Consider the following 20,010-nt stretch of genomic DNA (forward strand, 5'->3'; position numbering starts at 1 on the left):
TGGCCTGCTGTATCTTTTCTTTGTTCCTTAGCAAGTGGATGATTGAGATACCTGGGACCTTACTGAAAGCTGCTGTTCTTTCTTTGATTGTTGTGTACAGTAAGCGGACTCTCGTATTTTACTATTTACTGTAAAGAACTGTAATTTATATACTGCCATACTGTATTTAATTGGTGCAGACCTGTTGTGTGTTAGAATACAGACTGTTTACTTGGGATTTAAAAAAAAATGTTTTTCTTGTGTTTGGTACAATTAGGCTTCATGCTCAAAGAGGGAGCTGTTTCTAGCTGGTGCTGCTCAGATGTAAAGGACTTGGTAAAAATGCTGAAGGATAATGTGGTTGGAGTGGATGACTGGATGGTATGAATCCATCTTAGCAATGAGCCTCAGAGGAGAATAGCAGCCCCTGTGGATACACATTCCTCACTTTCTGCTTTCCCCATCCCTCCCAGGAGAGGGAGTGAAGCCAGGAAACTCCTGCCACAGAACAGAATCCTGTGGGTCAAGGGGAGATGGGACAAGTTCCTGGAAGACAGACAAGAGAGGATCATTGCTAAATATATAAAGGCCTCAGCTGCTGGCAGCTGGGAGGGCAGTGTGCTGGAGGAGGCAGTGAGAGATTGTGAAGTGCAGTGCACTTGCCCTTGACATGGCTTTTGTCCCTTTTAAGACTGCAGAATTCTTAAGTGTCAATTGATTTTGAAATGTATATCTTTGCAGAACAGTTCATGCTTCTGGTGTCCACAGTGAGTTGCTCTCACTGCATTAATGACACTGCTGCTGGAGGAAACTACTGTAGTAGAAAAAGATTTTATGCAGAATTATTTTATCGGGCACAGATGACTGTGGAACACTACCAGGTGTCAACGCCAAACACTCCAGTGTCTTGAAGTTAAGTTTAGATGTCACTTCAATTCTTTATAAACATTTTAGGAAATCTACTTACACATTGGCATTAACATATTTGTCCAGGACCAGTACAAACAATTTTGAAAATGAGTGTGGCCATTTTCTTATGGCACACATTCAGTAGTTACACCAGGTTACCATCAACCAGCATCAGCTGGGCTCTTCATTGTTTCAGACCACTGAGAATACAGAATGCATGATTGATTGCTTCAGAAACACTGGGGTAATTGTGCTCTTGGAGTAGGCAATCTGTATATGCCAAAGAGACCAAAGCAAGCCAACCTTGTGTCCTTCTGTACCCATTTCACATAACCTATGCCATTGTGAGTTCTGTTGTTGTTTAAAGACCTGTACTTTTGCAAATTTTGCACATTAACATGCCCTGCCCTGGGCTGGTGTAAAGTTAGAAGGAGCACAGCTAACGGGTGCAATGATGTGATAGGAAGATGAAAGCTCCTTGGTTGATGCACTCCTCAAAACTCTGGTACATAAACAGAACTATTTGTTTCCTGTTAGCAATATTAAACTAGGATTTTGCTGTCTTGAGCTTTGGATTCCAAGTGGAAGAAAATTGTGGTGATAGTGCAACTGTGAATTGCTTTTTTTTTTCTTTTTAATTTTAATTAGCAGCTGCCTAGTAAGCATAGTGTACAGTCTGTAGCAAGATCTCAATTTTCAAAAAACCAAACACCAGTCATGATACTGAATAACATTATGCAGAGCCAGTCCCTCATTCAACAAACCTGCCATCCTGTTTGTTTTCCCAATCTGCACAGAATTACTGGATTTTGACATCAGGGTCATTAGAGTGCTAAGTAAGATCATGCTGGCCTTCACCTTGTTTTCTGAGTGTATGATATGCTGGTTTTTTTGAGCACGCTTGCCTTTACGGAGACACGGAGCGCTCAGGGAACAGCTGTGACAGCCCAGCAAGCACCAGCACAAGCGTTCAGTCAGCACCACTGACTAACAACAACATTCCCGCACCAAAGGCTTCCTTCGAGTTTGCAGCTGGAGGCAGAGTACGGAGTGCTGGAACTCTAAACAATAACAAGTGCCATGGAGCAGGGTAAGGAGGGAAAGGTCGGCTGCCATCTCTGGGAGCAGCTCTGGCTGTGCCCTGCCCTCAGGTGAACCCGCTCAGGTAACTCCTCTGTGCCTACAGGAGAGGGACACAGGAGCTGCCCCGGGGCTGGACAGGCTGCTGGTGGACTTGAAAGAGCACGGTGGAACTTTTTCCCCTCTTTGGGTGCGTGTTTTGGGGGCTTCTTCACCTGCTTAGCTGGTAATTTACAGAATCCAAAGGGAGGGGGAGAAATGTGTCAAAACCTTTGACTGAAAAGGACCGTAATGATTTAAGGTTGTTGGGGAAGGGCGGAGAGGAGGCGGCTGGATGAGAGCAGGCGCTGCCTTCTTTATGCAGCAAAACATGCTAAAAACAGCGTTCCTCATTAAGAAAAAAAAAATAAAAGTGTGCTGTCCGAGTGCAGCGGAGTTTTCATCCGTGAACGCGTAAACTGCGAACGCCCGAGGGTGGACCGCAGAGAGGGATGACGCTGGAAAGCCATCCAGCTTTCCTGACCTACTTGCGTGTCATTCCAGCTGATACGTGCGCGCTCCGCGCAGCGCCGGGAAGCGGCTCGCGGCTGCCTCCAGTGCACGCATCCACGCCTCCATGCCGCCTTAACCCCGCGGCCCTTCCCCGTGGGAGGGCGGAGCGGCGCAGCGCGGGGCGGGACGTGCGGCACAGCACGGCTCGGCCGCCTCAGCCGCCGCCGCCCGGGGTGAGTCGCAGCGGGCGGGCCGCGAACTCGCTGCCCCGGGGCCGGCGTGAGGGCCCGGCGGGCGGAGCCCCGACGTGAGGGCCCGGCGCTCGCCCCCTCCCCCTCGCCGACGCTCCGCCTGCCCACGCTGTCCCTTCGCCCTTCTGCGGGCCGGCAGATGCACGTAGGCTTGCAGCCCGCCGAAGCTCCGTCCTTTGCTTTTCCCCCTTCTTAAAATGCCGGTGGTCCTGGGAGCTGCCTCGGGTTAGCAGCGCAGTTCGGGAGCGTCGCGTAAGTTGAGTGTCGGCTGAAAGCGCCGCTGTGGAGCGGGGCTGTTCTCCCCGGTTCTGAACAAAAGCGGTGATCCCGGCCCCAGGGTCTCGGGTCGGCGGTGATTCCGTGTTCTGCAGGTGCAGGAAGAAGCCATGAAGAACGCTCGCACCTGGTTCTTTAGGGAGAGCCCCTGACAGGAAGGTGGCAGAAATACGCACCCTGGCTGGGCCGCTGATGTTTGATTTATTTCTCCCCAGGTGAAACACTTCCGAGGGATCCTGATGTGTCTCTTTCAATCTACCGCTAGAAGGTTGGTTTCCCAAGTGCACTGTGGACTTAAGGCCTCGTCTTCAAAGAAACAGAAGTTTTGCTTGGAAATGGCCCGTCCCAGTTCAAGTAAGACATGTATTTGTTTGCTTTAGCACCCCGGACAGGTTTTTAAGGTGGATTTGAAGTGCTAGAAGGTTTTGTGTGCTAGGTGAAATCCATGGCTTAATTAAAAATGTTTAAAACAGTGTGAAGTTGCTTTATTTGTCCCCCAGAATAGTAAAATTACCTTTCTGTGTCCGTTTTCTGTAGAGTTCCAAAAACCCTTGCAGTCAGCATGGTTACAGCATAAACACGTTTTTAATGTTTATAGTCTATGCACAATAGTATGCAGTGGTTAATTGCATTTTCCTTTCATAATGCTAATGAGTAATAAAACTAATTCCTCATTTCTTTGTAGTAAACTGGGCCTTGAGCATTTGTAACAGTTCAGGAGCCCTGTTCAGGCTAGCAGTTAAGGCTGATCTCTTTTCACCTGTTTGGGGGTATTTTGGTTTTGTTTTTCAATTTGAGAATGTGCCTTAACTTGAAAATTGCACACAGGTACTATAGCAACCCCCTAATGTCAGGTAGCTGAGGCAAACTTGCTTTTTGTGCTGCCTTGAGCATCAGCGTTTGGCTGCTGCCAGAGAGCTGGCTGGGAGGGCTTTTGGCCTGAGCTTTACACGTTCAGGGCTTGTGAGGTTTGGTTTGCAGCAGCAGGTGGGACATCAGAACTGCAGCGTTCTCTGCCCAGTCCTGTGGCTCTGTGCTGTGGTTCCTGGGACCTCTCCAGTGGCTCTTCCTTCCTACAGGAACTTACCTGCCTTTGGGTGGGCTTTTCTATGTGTGGGGGGAGGGAGGGGGTAATTTTGGTTTTTATTTGAAAGATCACCTGGTAAATTGTGAGGATTAGGGTTGTGGTGAGCAGCTCAAAGTTCAGCTGGAGGCTGCTCACTGGTGGGATACCATAGGAGCCTGTACTGAGGCCAGTGTTGTTTAACACCTTCATTAATGGCCTGGACAATGGACCAGAGTGTATCCTTGGCAAGCTTCCATATAATACAAAGCTGGGAGGAGTGGTTGATACTCCAGAGGGTCCTGCCCCTGGGAATAAATAACCCCAGGCACTAGGACAGGCTGGAGTGACCAGCTGGGCAGGAGTGTCCCTGGGGATCCAGTGGGCACCACATTGGCCTTAAGCTAGTGATGAGCCCTTGTGGCGATGAAGGCTCCAGGGCATCCTCTCAGTGCATAAAGACACCCCATGGTGTTTGTCAGCTGTGAGGGTGGTCAAACAATGATTGAGTTGTGCAGGAAGGTTATGGAGTCTCTATCCAAGGAGATATCAAAAGCCGCCCCACAGGACACAGTCCAGGGCAGTCTGCTCTGGCTGACCCTGCTTAAGCAGAGGGGGTTGAACAAAACAATCTCCAGAGGTCTGGTCCCACCTCAGCCATTTTGTGATTCTAACCTGAGTTGCTTTAAAAATCATATCTGAGGTAAACTGCAAGAGATTTTTTTTTATCTGTCTGTAGTTAACCTGTTCCTGTTTAATCTTGTCTTGGCTCACATAAAAAGGCAAAGGAAATTTTCCATCTTTTTCCCAAACTACCATGCAAGGAAAAATGGTGGGAATAACACATTTAAAAATATAAAATACAGCTGCAAACTTAGAAAATAGGAAAAATGTCACAAAAGAAAGCACATTTTCCCAAATTACCTTAATTTTGAAGGTGATACTTTGTGGAAGAAAAAAATCCAAACAAAAACAACAAAACAAATGTATATTTTTTCATCTCAGGATCTTAAGTAACAATAAGAAAGCAAACTTCCTGGGTGGTGGTGCCAACAGTTGTTATTGGGGTAGCATCCAGTGTGGGGTTTTAGTTATAGGCTCTGCTTTTCCAGTATTGACCATAATCATGTTTAGCACATGTTGCCCTACTGAGCCTGCTCAGACACAAGTTTTGAGGATCTCCAGGAACTGCCCTTTAAATTCCAACATACAGAAGCTCAGGAGGCAGTAGGTGTTCCGAAATTGAAGTCATGGGAGGTGTGTATGGAAGCCATGTGTGGATGTGTAAGTGTGGCCTCTGAGGGCAGGGTGTGAGTGCCTGAACAGCTCCTTGTTTCCCTGCCCTGGCACAGACATGGCTGATTTCCGAGAGGTGTTTGCCAAGGCCAAGCACATCGCCATCATCACTGGAGCCGGGGTCAGCGCCGAGAGCGGCGTCCCCACCTTCAGAGGGGCTGGAGGCTTCTGGAGAAAGTGGCAAGCCCAGGTAGGTGCTGGTGGCCCGTGTCTGCTCAGCCGTGCCTCTCTGTGCATCACACATGTGAGCATGGAGTGTCAGGAACAGCTGGAGGAAGAGGGTGGAAGTTCTCCCATGGCAGTGCAGCCGGGACAGAACTCTCCCTACAGCAGTTGCCTCTGCAGCTCTTCTCTGTGCCCTTGGGGATCTGCTTCTGTCCTTCGGTTTATCAGTTGCTTGGGAAATACAACATTCTTGCAGGCAGCTCTGGGTCTTTCTGCCATCCTTGTTTTCCTGCAGTTCAGCTGTTTGCTCATCTTTTGCAAGATGAGCAAAACCTCACTGTTTTCCTACCATGTGGGGCCTTTCCTGTTTTACACTCTTTAGCGTTTTAAACAAACCAAAATACCAAAGGAAGAACTGACAATAGAGACTGGTTGTTTTCTTTTAATCTTGGTGTCTCATAACACCCTTTCAAAATGCTTTAGGACTTGTTTTATTTTGGGGCAGGTTCTTTAATTCTCCCACAGGCTGTCTCTCCTGCTGGAATGATCTTGCCAGCACTGGGATTTTGCCTGGAATGATCTTGCCTGCCAAAGGGGTGGGGGAGGAGGTGGGAGCAGACACTGGGAGTACAGCTGAAGGCACCAACAGTGTGAGCTCTATGGAGGCCTCACGAGTCTCATCCTGCTGGTGCTGCAGGTGTTTCAGCAGCTGTTCTGCTGTCAGTACCTGCTACCCCAAATGCTGCAATCACACCTGCTTTCTTTGTGGTTTTTAATTACAGCATTCCTGAAAGATCTGATGAAGCTAAAAAAGTGCCAGAGACATGGATTTTTGAAACTGGTTTGAATCTAAAGATGAGTTTTTTGCTTTCAGTGACCATCAATTCAGATAAAGCATGTGTGTGTATAAGTGTTTGGTCCTGCTGCATCAGAAACTTGCATTCAGTTTCTCTGTCAGTGGAATTCTGCACTGAGGTGCTGGACTGAGCTGCACCTCGTTTTTGAGAAAGAGAATCCAAAATTAAAGTTACCGCAAAAAGCAGCTTCAATTTTACCTGCACACAAAATACAAGACATTAGACTTTGGTTTTGACAATGGGTGTAATTTGGCTTGTGTTACACTTAAAGCAGAAAAGAAATTCATAGCAAAGGAAATACATTTACTTGATGCTGAGTTTTATGGCTGCCGTGGAAAAGAGTTGTGGGTGCCAAAAAAAGGGTGTGCACTGGAATATCTCATCTTGCTTTGTGCTAAGCCCCTAATAGTTTGGTAGGGCAGCACAGAGGATGGTTGGAGTGTAGTGTAAGCCCACGTACCACATGGTTGTTGTAAGTTATTTCCTCTTTTGATCTGACATTTTGACTTGTCCCCCCTGTAAGGGCTGTGGAACAATATTCTCATCAACTGCATTTGGTTATAGAAAATCTGCATTTGATGACCTTGTGATGCAGAGATGTATAAATGGCAGAGATGCAGCAAGCTTCATCTGGGGAAGGGATTCTTCTTTCATTGTAGGATGACCTGTTACATCTTTTGCAGGAGCTGGCTACTCCAGGGGCTTTTGCGCGAAACCCTTCCCGTGTGTGGGAATTCTACCACTACCGGCGGGAGGTGATGCTGAGCAAACATCCCAATCCAGCCCACATTGCCATCGCAGAGTGCGAGAAGCGTCTCAGCAAGCAAGGAAGGAGCGTTGTGGTCATCACTCAGAACATTGATGAGCTGCACAGGAAGGCAGGCACCAAGCACCTCTTAGAAATCCATGGTAGGAGCCGGCTCACGTCTACCACAGGCCAGGAAACCTGGGGTGGGGAGTGGGAAGAAGGGAAAATGGGATAAGTACAGAGAGAAAAGATTTTTGTCTTCAAAATTACAATAATTTGCATAAATTTATTTACAATAACACCCTGTTCTCTTTTGGAAGTTGTTTCAGGTACTTTGTAGCCTCTCTTTATTCCTCACCTTTAGGATCACAGAATCTCATCTTTCTGTTTTTAATGGATTCTGACAGTACACAGGAAATGGTTCTCCCTTTTGCTTGCACAGTTTTCTGCAGATCCACTTGAATTCATGTGGCTGTGACACCTGGCTGATTTAACTTAGGAAAGGGGAAAAGAACCCCAGGGATTCCACTGTGTGGTAGAGATGGTGTCAGACTGCCACCAATAAAGGGTGTATTGGCAAGCCTGGCCTCACCAGCCCTGGTGTTTTCCCTCTGTCCTCTTCTCACTTGTGCACTTCCTGGCTACAGGAGGACAAAGGGACTGGAAGCAATTGAGATTCCCTTACCTTTCTTTCCTGCAGCCAGTGGCCCTCCCCCTCTCTTCCCTGTAGTCAGTGGTATTCCTTACTCCCACAAAGTGCCAGAGGAGCACATGGCAAGTGCAGCACCCTGGGGGTCAGCGGGGGTTTGGGATCTGAGGAAATATACAGGTGTGGAGAGGAAGACGGTTTGGAAGCCCTTGGAGCTGACCCCACAGAATCACCATCTCTGGATGTGATTAAAAAAAGACTGGACATGGCACGTGGTGCTATAGTCTAGTTGAGGTGTTAGGGCATAGGTTGGATTTGATGATCTTAGAGGTCTCTTCCAACCTCATTATTCTGTGATTCTGTGATTTTTCACTTCTCAGGCCCTGCCACAGGGTAGAAGTCTCCCAGGACAAAGACCCATCCTGGTCCTCTAGCACTGTGATGCTTTTTAACTCAAGTATCACTAAAGGTGTAAATGGGATTTCCCACCACCACTTTTGTGCTTTGGACACAGGAAACCTGCACAAGCTATTTAGCAGTTGTGGACCCAATGAAGTCTTGACAAGAGTTTAATTTTGGTTATTTGTATTCCTTACAAAATGGACACAATTTTTAGCTCTTGGCTGTATTACACATCTTGACAGCATGTTAGTAATGCTACAGAAGTTTTGGGGGTGGAGTTTTGCATCAAACAAAATGGTGTTGACCAGCATCTTTTATTTTTTCAAGAAAATGTTTCTGATGTAAGAGGAAAAGCAATAAACAGAAATCATCTCCCTCAGTGATATTTTGAATTACGATTTTCCTGCAAAATATGTTATGGGACTGTGTATTACTCATGTCCTGAGGCAGAACAAGGTGGCACAGTGGGACTGTCTTTGCTGTTGCATTCCTGTTGTAAGTTACCTGCAAGGCACAGCTTTCAAGGTCTGCAAAGAGAAGCTGCCCAGGATAAACACAACCACTTGCCTGCACAGCCACACCTCAGAGTCATTGCTTCATCTCTGATGTTTCCTCTTTATGTGTTCCAGGTAGTTTATTTAAAACTCGCTGCACCAGCTGTGGAAATGTAGCTGCGAATTACAAGAGCCCGATCTGCCCCGCATTGGCTGGGAAGGGGTAATCCTTTCTTTCTTTCACCATTAAAAAAGGAAGCGAGCAGGGGGACGGGCCAGGCATACACTCAAAGATTTTTTAGGACTTTTTTCCCTTTACATTTCACCAGACCTTTAGATAATTACATAAATAGTTGTTGTGCCTTTGACAGTTTTGGCCAGCTTATTAAAGTTGCTCAGCTTCAGGATAATTCTGGACAAATTCCTGTCTGCCTCATGTATGGTATTTTAGGATTGTAGTAGGTGTTCAAGTTGGCTGAAGTTGCAGATTTGATTGGAGGATGTGCTTTAGAGAATATGAAGGTTTTTAGAGAATGTTAAGTTTTTATTAATCTATAAAATACCTGTTGTACTGCTGAACATGTATTTCCATTTTGTGTATACAGGGCTCCAGATCCTGACACAGAAGATGCTGCCATTCCAGTTGAAGACCTTCCTCAGTATGTATGGATCACTTTGCTGGCCTGTTACCTCTTCATGCTTTGTGCATCTCAAAGCTTCATGTTACTGTTCATGTTGTTTTGGAAGGACATTCCACAGGAGACAAAGAACTCTGTGTAGGGGGACAGAATATAAGAAAATATAGATAGTGTAGAAAGTAATCTTATCCATAAGGAGTTGCAGCTGGGCCAGTTAGCAAAGATTAGGAACAGGCCTGACTTTAACAAGCCACAGCTGTAACCAATGAGAAGAAGAGTGCTATAAAAGAGTGGGGTGGTTGAAAACTGGAGTCAGTTGGCTACTTTGTGAAGAAGAAAGAGTCAGTGCTCTGAGGAGCTACTCATGAGAAACACTAAGAAGGTATGAAACTTTTGCGATAGGAGATAGCAGTATGGAACTCCTGCAATAAGATGAGAACAACTCTGGAAATCTGCCCCAGGAAACTGAGTCTAAAGTTACAGGGGCATCAGACAAAGGAGCATGTAGAAGTTACCATGGTGCTAAAGGCATCACACGTTTGTGTACTTGAGCACCAAGATGAAACGTGGCCAAATTCCTGGGGTTTGTAGTAAGTGAAGTAGTAGGAGAATTGCAGCAAGAAAGTGAGTGCTACAGCAGTAAATGTTTTGTTACTTTGCAGGTGTCACCCACTGTTTTTCTGGAATACCATGGTGGGGTCCCCTCACAGGCACAGAATGTGCTAAGATGCTTTTTTATGTTGCCTGAAACTTTGCCTTAGCTAGTTGCAGATGGAAAAAGCTGCCACATTTTTCATCTGATTCCTAAGGAAAAAGAGACTAACAAGATGCTTCTGTCTTTTGGGTCATTTTCTCCTTAAAACCCCGTCAGCTAGTTTGTTAAAGCTGTTGGAGGCTGAGTTTTAACTTTCATGCATTTCAGGAGCTGAGTAAGGGGAAGACACAATTAAGTGTCTGTGCTGAACAACTGTTCAGCACCCCCTTCCTTGGGATCATGCAGTACCATGTGTATTTCCAGCATGTGTGTAGCATGGAATGATCTGCCTTCTGTCCAGCACGTGGTAGAGGAGGGTGTGGGGAGGGCTGTGAAGGAGGAGAGAGGATGATGGCAGGTAAGACTGCCCAGGGGAGAATGCGATCTGCTCTGCAGCCTGGAGCGCTGCTGACCTGTCCCTGTGTGGTGTGTGAGCAGGTGTGAGGAGGACGGCTGCAATGGGCTCCTGCGGCCCCACGTGGTGTGGTTTGGGGAAGCCCTGGATCCCGGCGTGCTCACGGCGGTGGAGAAGGAGCTGGATATTTGTGACCTCTGCTTGGTCGTGAGTGGCGCTTTCCTTACCTGTCCTCTGAACCGCCAGGGAGGCCATGCTAGGGACGTGGCAACTCCTGGGCAAAGCAGATGCATCTGAGCTTCCCTGAGGGAACTGAAAGCCCCAGAGGGCTTCTCTGGTGTCAGTGCAAAACATTAAATGACCTTTCCGTTTGAAAATGTACACAGACTACTCAGAAGTCAAGTACACAGGGGTTAGAGACAATGCTGTTTGGCTGCTGAATTTCACTCCCCCTCTACTCTGCTCTGGTGAGACCCCATCTGGAATAGTGTGGACAGTTCTGGTGCCCCCAGCATAAGGACATGGAAGTGTTGGAGCAAGTCCAGAGGAGAGCCACAAAGTTCATAAAGGCACTGGAGCACCTTCCCTATGAAGAGAGTCTGAGAGAGTGGGGCTGCTCAGCCTGGAGAAGGGAGGGCTCTTGGGAGACCTTAGAGTGGCCTTCCAGTCCTGAAAGAGGCCTGCAAGGAGGCCAGAGAGGGATGCTTCATCAGGAACAAGGCATGATGGCTTTTAACTGAAAGAGAGTGGCTTTAGATTACATATAGGGAGACATTGTTTCATGTGAGGGTGGTGAGGCACTGGCACATGTTGTCCAGATAAGCTGTGGGTGCCCCATCCCTGGAAGTGTTCAAGGCCAGGTTGGATGGGGCTCTGACCAACCTGGGCTAGTAGAAGGTGTCCCTGCCCATGGCAGAGAGGTTGGAAAGATAATCTTTGAGGTCTCTTCCAATCCAAACTGTTCTATTGTTCTAATTTCTCAAACAGTAAAACATACAATTATTTTGATGCTCAGTTTGAAAAGGAAATAAGTTATAATGTGCTGCTTTTTTGCAAGGTGGTTTACATGCCATGTAGGTTCCAGATCCCTAACCAAAACACTTGGTTAGTGTTGTCTTCCATTTACAGGATGATCTCAAGTAACAGAAGGAAAGTTTTGTTATTATTTTTCCTTGAAGACAAAGTGTGCCATTTTTTTCTGGGATTTTTTTTTTCCATCTACAGTTACAAGTGGGTTTCTTTGGGCTGCATCAGAGAAACAATTCCTAATTGCTGTGCTAAGTTAAATAGTTACATCTGCAGTGACACTGATCAGATACCGATTCGGTTTCATTTCTGTAGGCATCTCCTAGGCTTCAGTGCACGTACAGTTGTGAGAAGGGCCCTCACCTCGGGGCTGGGTTGGTTTGGTCTGTTTGAGTGCTGTCCTACTACTCTTGTGACTCCTGTCCCACTGCCCGCAGGTCGGGACCTCGTCCGTGGTGTATCCTGCGGCCATGTTCGCCCCGCAGGTCTCGGCCAGAGGAGTCCCGGTCGCAGAGTTCAACATGGAAACCACTCCTGCCACCGACAGGTTCAGGTAACGCTGCTCAGGGAACGCCTTCAGTCCCCTCCTTCCTGCCCCTGGTCCAGCTGCTAACGCTGGGTTTAGACAAATACAGTCTGGTTTGCCCCCCCCCCGCCTTATGAAATATTGAGTTTCTGTTAAGAAGTAAGAAAAGAGGATTCTTCTTCCATGGTGGAATTTTCATCTAAGACACAAACCGTATTATTTAAAGGGTGAGGCTGAAGTCTGTCCCTACGCCCCACAAGGCTTAAACCCCTCTCTCCTCCTCGTCTTTGCTCCGTCCCTGCCGTGCCCCCGCCAGACTCGCCAGGTCAAGCAGCGGGGTGCGCCGGTGCCTGCCCGCGCCCTAAACCTGCCGCTTCCTTCCAGGTTCCACTTCCCGGGCCCCTGCGGGACCACGCTGCCGCCGGCGCTGGCGCGACACGAGACGGAGATCATCACCTGAGCCCTGGGATCATCTCCTGAGCCCTGGGATGACCCCCGGAGTACGGGGGCGGGCGGGCCGGCGGCGGCGGGACTCGTCCCACGGCAATAAAGGCGGGGCGGCAGAGCCACCTGTGGTGTCCTGTATTGTGTGTGCGCGCATCCCGCGGGGCGGGGCGGGTGTCCTGGCGCTCGGCATTCCCCGGCGGAAGGCGGGAGCGCTTCCGGGGCGGGCGGCACAGAGGCCGCGGCCATGGCGCGCCGGCAGAAGGCGAAGGAGGCGAAGGCGGCGGCCGCGGGCAAGCGCAGGGCTCCCGCCGCGCTGCCCAGCCCGGCTTCCTCCTCGGAGGAGGAGGCGGACGAGGCCCCGGAGGAGGTGCCCTTCGGCGTGGCGAGGGAGGCGGCCGAGGCCGAGCGGAAGCTCGTGGGAGAGGCGGCGCGGAGGTGCGGACACGCCGGGGCCTCCTGCTCCGGAACGGCGGCTCCCACACCAGCGCTTCCCTCCTTTACCCCCTCCGCCTAGCCCCGCTCATCTCCCCTTTCACCCCTCTTACCGCCGCCGTAACCCCTCGCTTACCTCTCTAATCCCCCCCTCCACCCCTCTCACCCTCTTAGATCCCTTTTTACCCCCGCACACACCTCTTTCCCCCTCTTATCCTCCCCTTATTCCCTCCCTTATCTCTGCTTATGTCCCCTTGTTGCTTCCTCCCTCCCCCCCTGCCCCCCATCTCTCTTCTAACCCCACCACCCCTCCTACGCCTCCCCGGCCCCTTCTCCTTCCTTATCGTGCCCGTAACCCCTTCCCCCCCTTCACCCCTCTAAGCCCCTTTCACTTTTTCACTTTTCCTATCCCCTCTCCCTTATCCCCCCACTTGCCCCTCGTCGCCACCTCCTTTGCCCTTCCAAGCCCCTCCAAGCCCTCGTTCACCCCCTTTGTCCCCGCCTGTAATCCCCCCTCTCCTGCCCTGGAATGCTGACGATGGCTCCCGCCTTCCCGCAGGCACCGGGAGCTGCTGAAGGAGAAGCGGCGGCGGCACCAGGAGCTGTTCGCGGAGCAGAAGGTACCGCGCTACCCCCCGGGGCGGGCCCGGCTCTGTGTGTGTGGGTGTCTGTGTGCCGGCCGTGTCCGTGCCCGCCTGACTCCCCTCTCTCTCCCCCGCAGAAGCGCAGGCTGCTGCCCGAGGCCGTGCTGCAGGAGCTGCAGGATGTGTCCGCACGGTGAGGGGACATGGGCAGGCGGCGGTGGCTGTTGGGATCCCCCTCTGTATCTCCCACCCCTGGGGCAGCCCCTTCTGGGAGACCATACTGGAAATGGGGGTTTCACGGCTTTAGTAAAGGAAGGGAGTGTGAATTGAAGAGTAACTTGTTGCCTTCCCTTTGCTCCCCAGGCCCGCTGAGCAGGCTGCGGCAGATGACCCGGGTATGTTACAGCTCGCTTCGCTAACGAGGGGCACATCTGGTACTTCAGGAGTTCATTCCTGTGCCAGAGCTCCAAGGGGGAGCTCTGGTGAAGACACCTTCTCCAAGTCTTAATCATGAGCATAATGCATAGATTCTTTTCCCCAGGAAAAGAAATGTCTGAGGAAAAATACAAAGTTAGATTGAATCTAATTCTTACACCTTTTACAGAAATCACTTGCTGTGCAGTGATTTCAATTAAATACCCTGAAGTGTTTAAGGAAATCATGGGCAGGTGTTACAGCAGAAAAAGCAAGGATTATCAAAGGTGGATTAATATTTAGCCTTTGTTTAAGTTATAGAGGCTGTTCCTGGGTACAGTTGTTAAATTGCCTCTATACTTTATATATCAAACTACAGTTCAGTAGCATCTGTAGGATATTAATTGACTCTTTTCAAACTCAGAATTACAAAATCAAGAGTCTAGAGTGTCTATGACTGCTGTTTTTGCTTCATCTGTATTTCGAAGTACTTCAGAAAAAATCTTAAACATTTTCTCATCCAAATCTCACATGCTGCTGTATGATGTAACTGCTACTTTTTCTTGCCTTTATTTAAAAAAGATCTGTTGTATTGACATAGCAAAGAGATGAGCTGAGAATGAAGCAAGACTGAAGCCAGAGTTGGATTTCCCTTTATGGGTTACCCACAGCTGTTGTGTTGCATTGAATTTTTGTCCAGTGACGAATCCCATTTTGTTGATGCTGAGGAAAGCTGGCTAGCAGTACTTTGGGTTGCTCTCCTCAGCATATTTCTTTCCATCCCTCTTACAGCTGTTCTTCCTAGTCAGTTCTTCTGAAAAATGCTGCTTATTGTAAGTCCTGTTCCTGTTTCACTGACTGGTTTCCATTTGTAACCTTTGGGAAATTTCATTTACAAGTTACTTTAGATGAAGAACTTGAAGCTGAGGCTGTAGAGCTGGAGCTAGGCCAAGCCGAAGTGCAAGAGAAGAAAGGCAAGAGGAGGAAGGGTGCCAGGTAAGAGAAGATGATTTTGCCTGGTGTGGGAAGGTCTGTTCTGCATGGCTGTACCCTCTTCTGCACTTCATGTTCCCCCATCCTTTGTCTGATTGAAAGTGTATTTATGTACTAGAAGTGCCTTCAATATCTTCTGCTTTAGCATACTTATATATGTGTGCATACATATATATATATATAAGATAGAAATAATTTTTGCATATTACATGTATGTAACTGCTATGAAATGGCTGGGCAGTCATAAGCACAGCAGTACACATTGTGTTGTGGGGTGATTGAGCACCAAATTCCTGCATTTCAATCTGTTTTTCTCTCTGCTCTTTATTTCATTGTCACTGATGGCCCTAGAGAGTAATTGCCCTAGCTTCTGGTAGGATGAGCTCAGGACACCCAAGGAAACTACTCAGGGCACACAAAGGCATAGGACAACAGCTTGAGTGTATTGGTCCAGCTTTTTATTTTTTAATACTGCCACAAAGCTCATCTGAGTATCAGAAACCATCACTGGCTGCTGCTGTGCTCGAGTAGCAAAGCTTGACAGCAGTGTTTGTTGTTCTGGATCCTGTAACCACACTTCGGGGATTTACATCTCCCTTTGACTAGGACAAAAAGGAACTATGTGGCTGTGTGCTTGAAGGACCACAGTGCCACAGGCCTCCACCAGCAGCTGGCCAAAGACTTCCTAAATGCTCAGCTCTACGGGCCACACACCAACCGGGTACCGGGTAAGCACTGCTGCTCCTGGGTGGGTCTGGGTGGAGCCTTGTCTGCCTTGAACTTGGCTATTAACATTCGTCTCCATTGCAGCAAATGAATTTTTCTCCCTTGCAAACAAGAGAGCCCCTGTCAAAAAAGCTGCTGTTCAGTTTGTGGACAAGTCTTGGGGTGAGTATAGAAAGTCAGAGTAGGTACTGTTTTCTGCATATGTGGCTAAAAATACACTTGAATAAAATCAGGGTTTCCATGCTAGAGCATCCTGGCTTGTGATCCTCTTAACTCCAAGCACCTGGAGAGTAAGGGAAGGGCAGCAGTGCACTGCAGCCTCAGCAGGTATCATGAGCACACCCCCAGGGGTGGTGTATGAGACACAATTAAAAAAAAATTACCTCTTTTTTGGTATGTTAAGAGACAGCTCTTGTATTAGAGCCAGGGCTGCTCAGTGAAATAAATACTTAAGGAGCTGTTGTTTCAGACTCCACTCTCTGAGCTGTCAGAAGGCATTTTAGGTGCATCTCAGACTTAAAAGATACCAAGATCCCAGAACCTCTATGTGAGCACAGGGAAAAAACACCCATTTCTCCTCATTTCCATAATGGACAGGGACAGTTTCACACCCACACATTCTGTGAGGGTCACGAACACCACAGGGAAAAGTTACTTGTCCTTACCTAGCAGGGCCTGCTTTCCATCTGTGCTCCATCACTGCAAGCTCCACTGTATTCCCCCCACCCTCCTAAGGAGGCTGGTGCAAACTGCTACTCCTGGCCAGTGAAATGCACCTGGGGCACATAAAATACTGTAGGAAGTTTATCAGTGTTTGAGGTGGTTGTTCTGCTCTGAAATGCTGCAGCTGCTAAGGGATTGCTGCTTCTCCAGCACATGGGGGCTAAGAAAAATGGTAACTAACAGCTTTTTTTTTTTTTTTAAGGGCAAGATAAAAAGGAAAAAGCAGCAAGGTTTAAGAAACGCTGGCTGGCAGCACATATTAAAAATGGACTCTGAAGACAGCTTTTTGAGAAGATGCTGCTAAGGACTTTTAGTGACAGTTGATCTCAACACAACACAGGTGTTTTTCCCACTTCATCATCACTTTGCTTTCAGCTCCAGCCAGCAGAAGGCACTGAGCTGAGCCTGATGGAACTTCCCTGTACTCTCCTCTCCCCTTTCAGAAGTTCCTGGGGAAGCTACAGAGCAGCCAGACCAGTGTTGTAGAACAGCTGGTGCTAGGACCAGGCTTGCTGAGCTGCCTCCGTGAGGCAATGCCTTTGCAGAGAATAAACATCAGCAATGTTGTACCTACTGTTGTGGATGCTGCATTCCTTACAACAGGCAGTCGCTCCTGCTGCCTCAGTGACTTGTGTCTCTAAGGAAAGGCTGTACCCTAACAGCAGAATCACTAAATCAGCTCCCACAGCAGGACACTTCTCTCCACCCTCAGGATTACTTTCCAGCAGTAAGGGATTTTCCCCATCTGCAGGGAGGCCTGAGTAAGCTTCCTGCACCCGTAGCTAGACTCACTGTGTGGCAAGAACATGGCAAAACCTTTCACCTGGACCAGCCCAGCTCCTCGGGGAGGTGGCAGCTCCCCTCAGAGGTCTCCACAAGAACTGCTGTTCTAGGATGGAGCTCTAGAACAAGACAATGTAGCATACATGTCCATGCTACCGTGGATGTAGACGTAAGTTTTTAATGGCTGGTTAATTATGATATCACTACATTTTATTGCAATATAGTACTATTTAAGCACTTTTAAAAATGCAAGGTGTACAAAGATTAAATTAAGACTGTAAATTGACTAAATATTTGGTTTTTATATAAATAGGTCATAACCACACTGTGTTGACATGTAATACTGTTATAATACAACAGTTAAACTGGTGAGCCTACACAACAGAAGCTGTCTGTAGTTAAACAAGGAAACGAAGTTGAAAAGACCATGTTAAAACAAAAAACTACTAAGATCAACAGGTTGGGATTGTAAGTAGCAACAAACATATTCACTCAGCTCCTGAGTAATTCAAGTTTTACAGTACACATTAAAAAATATCATTTCTTCCCATCAACACTATATATCCAAACCATTTGCATTTTGCAAATTACACTGATTGAACTATGTAACAATGGGGGTGGAGGTTGGCAAGTCATCCTGCTTGACGTTTACATCACCCACATGCTAATACATCCATGTTTTCTATTCTTCCGTCCCACCACAAGGTAGCAGGATTTTTGGTTTGTTTTGGACAATCGTTCAAAGGATTGGTACTTGTCAATTTGGATGTCTGACGTTACCAGTGATATTTTCAACTCTTAGTTGTCTAAGAGGTTTAAAGATGGAAATCTCCTAACACTAAGTTAGAAATCATTTGCATCATGCTGTAAACTAGGAAGCAACATAAAGCGACAGACTTGTCCTTAGTACATAATTAAAATTCCAAATTCCAGTCAGCAGAGCTGGTCTACTTTCCATGTTGAATATGCCACAACGCCTTTCAGACCTTCAAAATGCATAGCTAGTGTAGGTAGTCTTCCACTGTGGCAAAGGCGCAGGAGCCGATTCCTGACCGGGCCATCAATCCTAGACACTGTGACGCCTGTCCCATGGCCAGGGCAAGCGGGGGTTGCTTTGGCAGATTGTGAGTCTCTGAAAGAGAATCACAGTGCAGTTAAAATACCTGAATCATTTCATAGTAACACACTGAAAACTTGACATCTAAACTACTTAAATCATTCATCTGCAAGTTTACTCTTAGAGCAAGCCACAAAGTAGGAGCAACAACGTGACCTTGCACAGCACCGTTACTGAACAGGCCAATTTTGCTCTGGACTACAACAGCAGGCAAGTACCTGTTATTTTACATACCCTCCAAAACAATCCCTCTCTTCCCAGAAGAGTGCACCCAACACTGCTGTCCTTACGGTGGAGCAGCAGGGCCACCTGTGTGGCACCCCAAGTCCCCTGGGCAGCCAGCAGGCCACACTTACCTAGTATTGCACTATTGAGCACAGAGCACACTGGTTCTCTTTGTATGGGGTCAAGCTGATTTCCAACAGGGCTGCTCCAGGGATCAGAATATGCAAGCAAACTGAATGCATCCTGTGGGAAAATGACTTTGATTACATCTACAGCTACAAGCTACTAGTGAAAAGAAGGGATATTTTGTTCAACTGTTTTGATTCAGAATCACAAAGGTGACTGTCAGTATCCATCAATACGAAAAGATAAAAAGAAATTCTGACAGGACTTGCTCCATTTAGGGTTTTTTCCCAAGAGCAAGGCAAAAGGTAGCATTATTTTACTAACTCATGGGCTAAGATAAAACAGACTGAAAACTGCATGCAGTCTTTGGCAGGAGAATTCTTTTCCAGAGCTGTCTCAAGTCAAGGCAAACTAATTAACATGCAGATTTTGGGCATCTCTACCAATCCCCCTGAGGTTCATTTATCATTGACAAAAGATCAAAAAGACAAAAGCAGAGCTTCGATTCTCACGGGCAAGTTACATGGTCACAAATGAGAGAAAGGAAAGCACTAAATCAATTTCTGTGTTTAACTGTGTAACAGCACAAAATTATCTTCCCTGAGCATGTGTTGCACAGACAAAAAAGAAGACAGTGCTACACCACAGCTGACCAGAACATCTGCTCTGACACACGTGAAAAATGGCAGAATTTAAGGCAGAACAGTATTCCAGCACAACACGCTGTGGGAAGCTCCTGCTGGGCAGCACAATTATTCACCTTCACAAGAAAATTAAACATACCTTGAGCATTTTCTTATTCACTGTGTTTTTGCCACATTCTCTTCTTAGCTGCTCGCTCATTGCTTGCAATTCTCTTCCAAAATGGATCATCCTTTCAATGGCTGCTTGGCTGCCACCACAGAGCTGGCGTCTTAATTGACTTGAATCTACTTCTAAAGAAACGATATCGTCATCATCACCACGGGCAGGGCCGAGGGTAACAACCCATGGATCTACAGCCTGACTTCACCCAAACACAGCTGCCTGCCCAGAGAGAGCAGGTCAGCCTCAGAGCCCATGTGCTCCTGTACCACACACTGGGGAACTGCTCCTTAGGAACATGTAACAGATCTGATTCACTAATGGCAAAGGCCATCACAGCATGTGCTGTTATCTGCAAGGGGTAATTTTAAATAACTAGATGGTAAACCAGATTTTACCCTAAAATTTTAAGGGAGTTTAAAAACAACAAAAGTCCCACAGTTCTAACTTTTTAAATTCTTTGGCATTGCATTTCTGAAGATACACCAAATTGGGAACTAATAGAGTGTAAAAAAAAGCCGAACTTCCTCAACAGCCATGATGGACTCTGCTACAAGACAATCATTTAGACTGTTCATACTCCTTGCAGAACACATCTTAAATCATTTGGCTATTTCAGACTTCTTTTGTAATCAAGCAGGACACTACAACTGATTTGTTTACTGTTTCATACAAT

At 47.4% G+C, this 20,010-nt stretch overlaps 3 protein-coding genes across 6 annotated transcripts in view; 2 read left to right on the top strand and 1 right to left on the bottom strand.

The window, feature by feature from the left end:
* Positions 1-2,648: 2,648 nt before the first annotated feature.
* SIRT5 (sirtuin 5) lies at positions 2,649-12,529 on the top strand. 2 transcript variants are annotated; one of them, XM_058814123.1, is made up of 9 exons: positions 2,649-2,693; positions 3,203-3,341; positions 5,403-5,536; positions 7,052-7,277; positions 8,797-8,884; positions 9,267-9,320; positions 10,492-10,615; positions 11,872-11,987; positions 12,345-12,529. In XM_058814123.1, exons 2-9 carry the CDS (start codon positions 3,227-3,229, stop codon positions 12,418-12,420), a joined length of 933 nt encoding a protein of 310 aa, XP_058670106.1. In that variant the 5' UTR covers positions 2,649-2,693; positions 3,203-3,226; the 3' UTR covers positions 12,421-12,529. The 2 variants fall into 2 exon arrangements, with proteins under 2 accessions (XP_058670106.1, XP_058670098.1); XM_058814115.1 differs by lacking the exon at positions 2,649-2,693 and adding an exon at positions 2,740-2,963.
* Positions 12,530-12,636: 107 nt separating this feature from the next.
* On the top strand, positions 12,637-17,768 carry NOL7 (nucleolar protein 7). The gene is made up of 8 exons (XM_058818679.1): positions 12,637-12,842; positions 13,399-13,459; positions 13,561-13,616; positions 13,787-13,818; positions 14,737-14,833; positions 15,437-15,558; positions 15,641-15,718; positions 16,482-17,768. Exons 1-8 carry the CDS (start codon positions 12,652-12,654, stop codon positions 16,553-16,555), a joined length of 711 nt encoding a protein of 236 aa, XP_058674662.1. The 5' UTR covers positions 12,637-12,651; the 3' UTR covers positions 16,556-17,768.
* The window catches only part of RANBP9 (RAN binding protein 9), a 40,492-nt gene continuing 35,684 nt past the window's right edge, over positions 15,203-20,010 (bottom strand). For 2 of the 3 annotated variants that reach the window (XM_058818411.1, XM_058818492.1), the window contains exons 12-14: positions 19,314-19,465; positions 18,536-18,647; positions 15,203-18,194 (exon numbers count right to left, since the gene is read on the bottom strand). In XM_058818411.1, coding sequence (XP_058674394.1) covers positions 18,064-18,194; positions 18,536-18,647; positions 19,314-19,465 — 395 coding nt within the window. In that variant the 3' untranslated portion in view covers positions 15,203-18,063. The remainder of the gene's footprint in view (positions 18,195-18,535; positions 18,648-19,313; positions 19,466-20,010) is intronic. The other variant, XM_058818555.1, reaches the window with a different exon arrangement.

The sequence above is a fragment of the Ammospiza caudacuta genome, chromosome 1, assembly GCF_027887145.1.
Source record: "Ammospiza caudacuta isolate bAmmCau1 chromosome 1, bAmmCau1.pri, whole genome shotgun sequence".
Classification (NCBI taxonomy): domain Eukaryota; kingdom Metazoa; phylum Chordata; class Aves; order Passeriformes; family Passerellidae; genus Ammospiza; species Ammospiza caudacuta.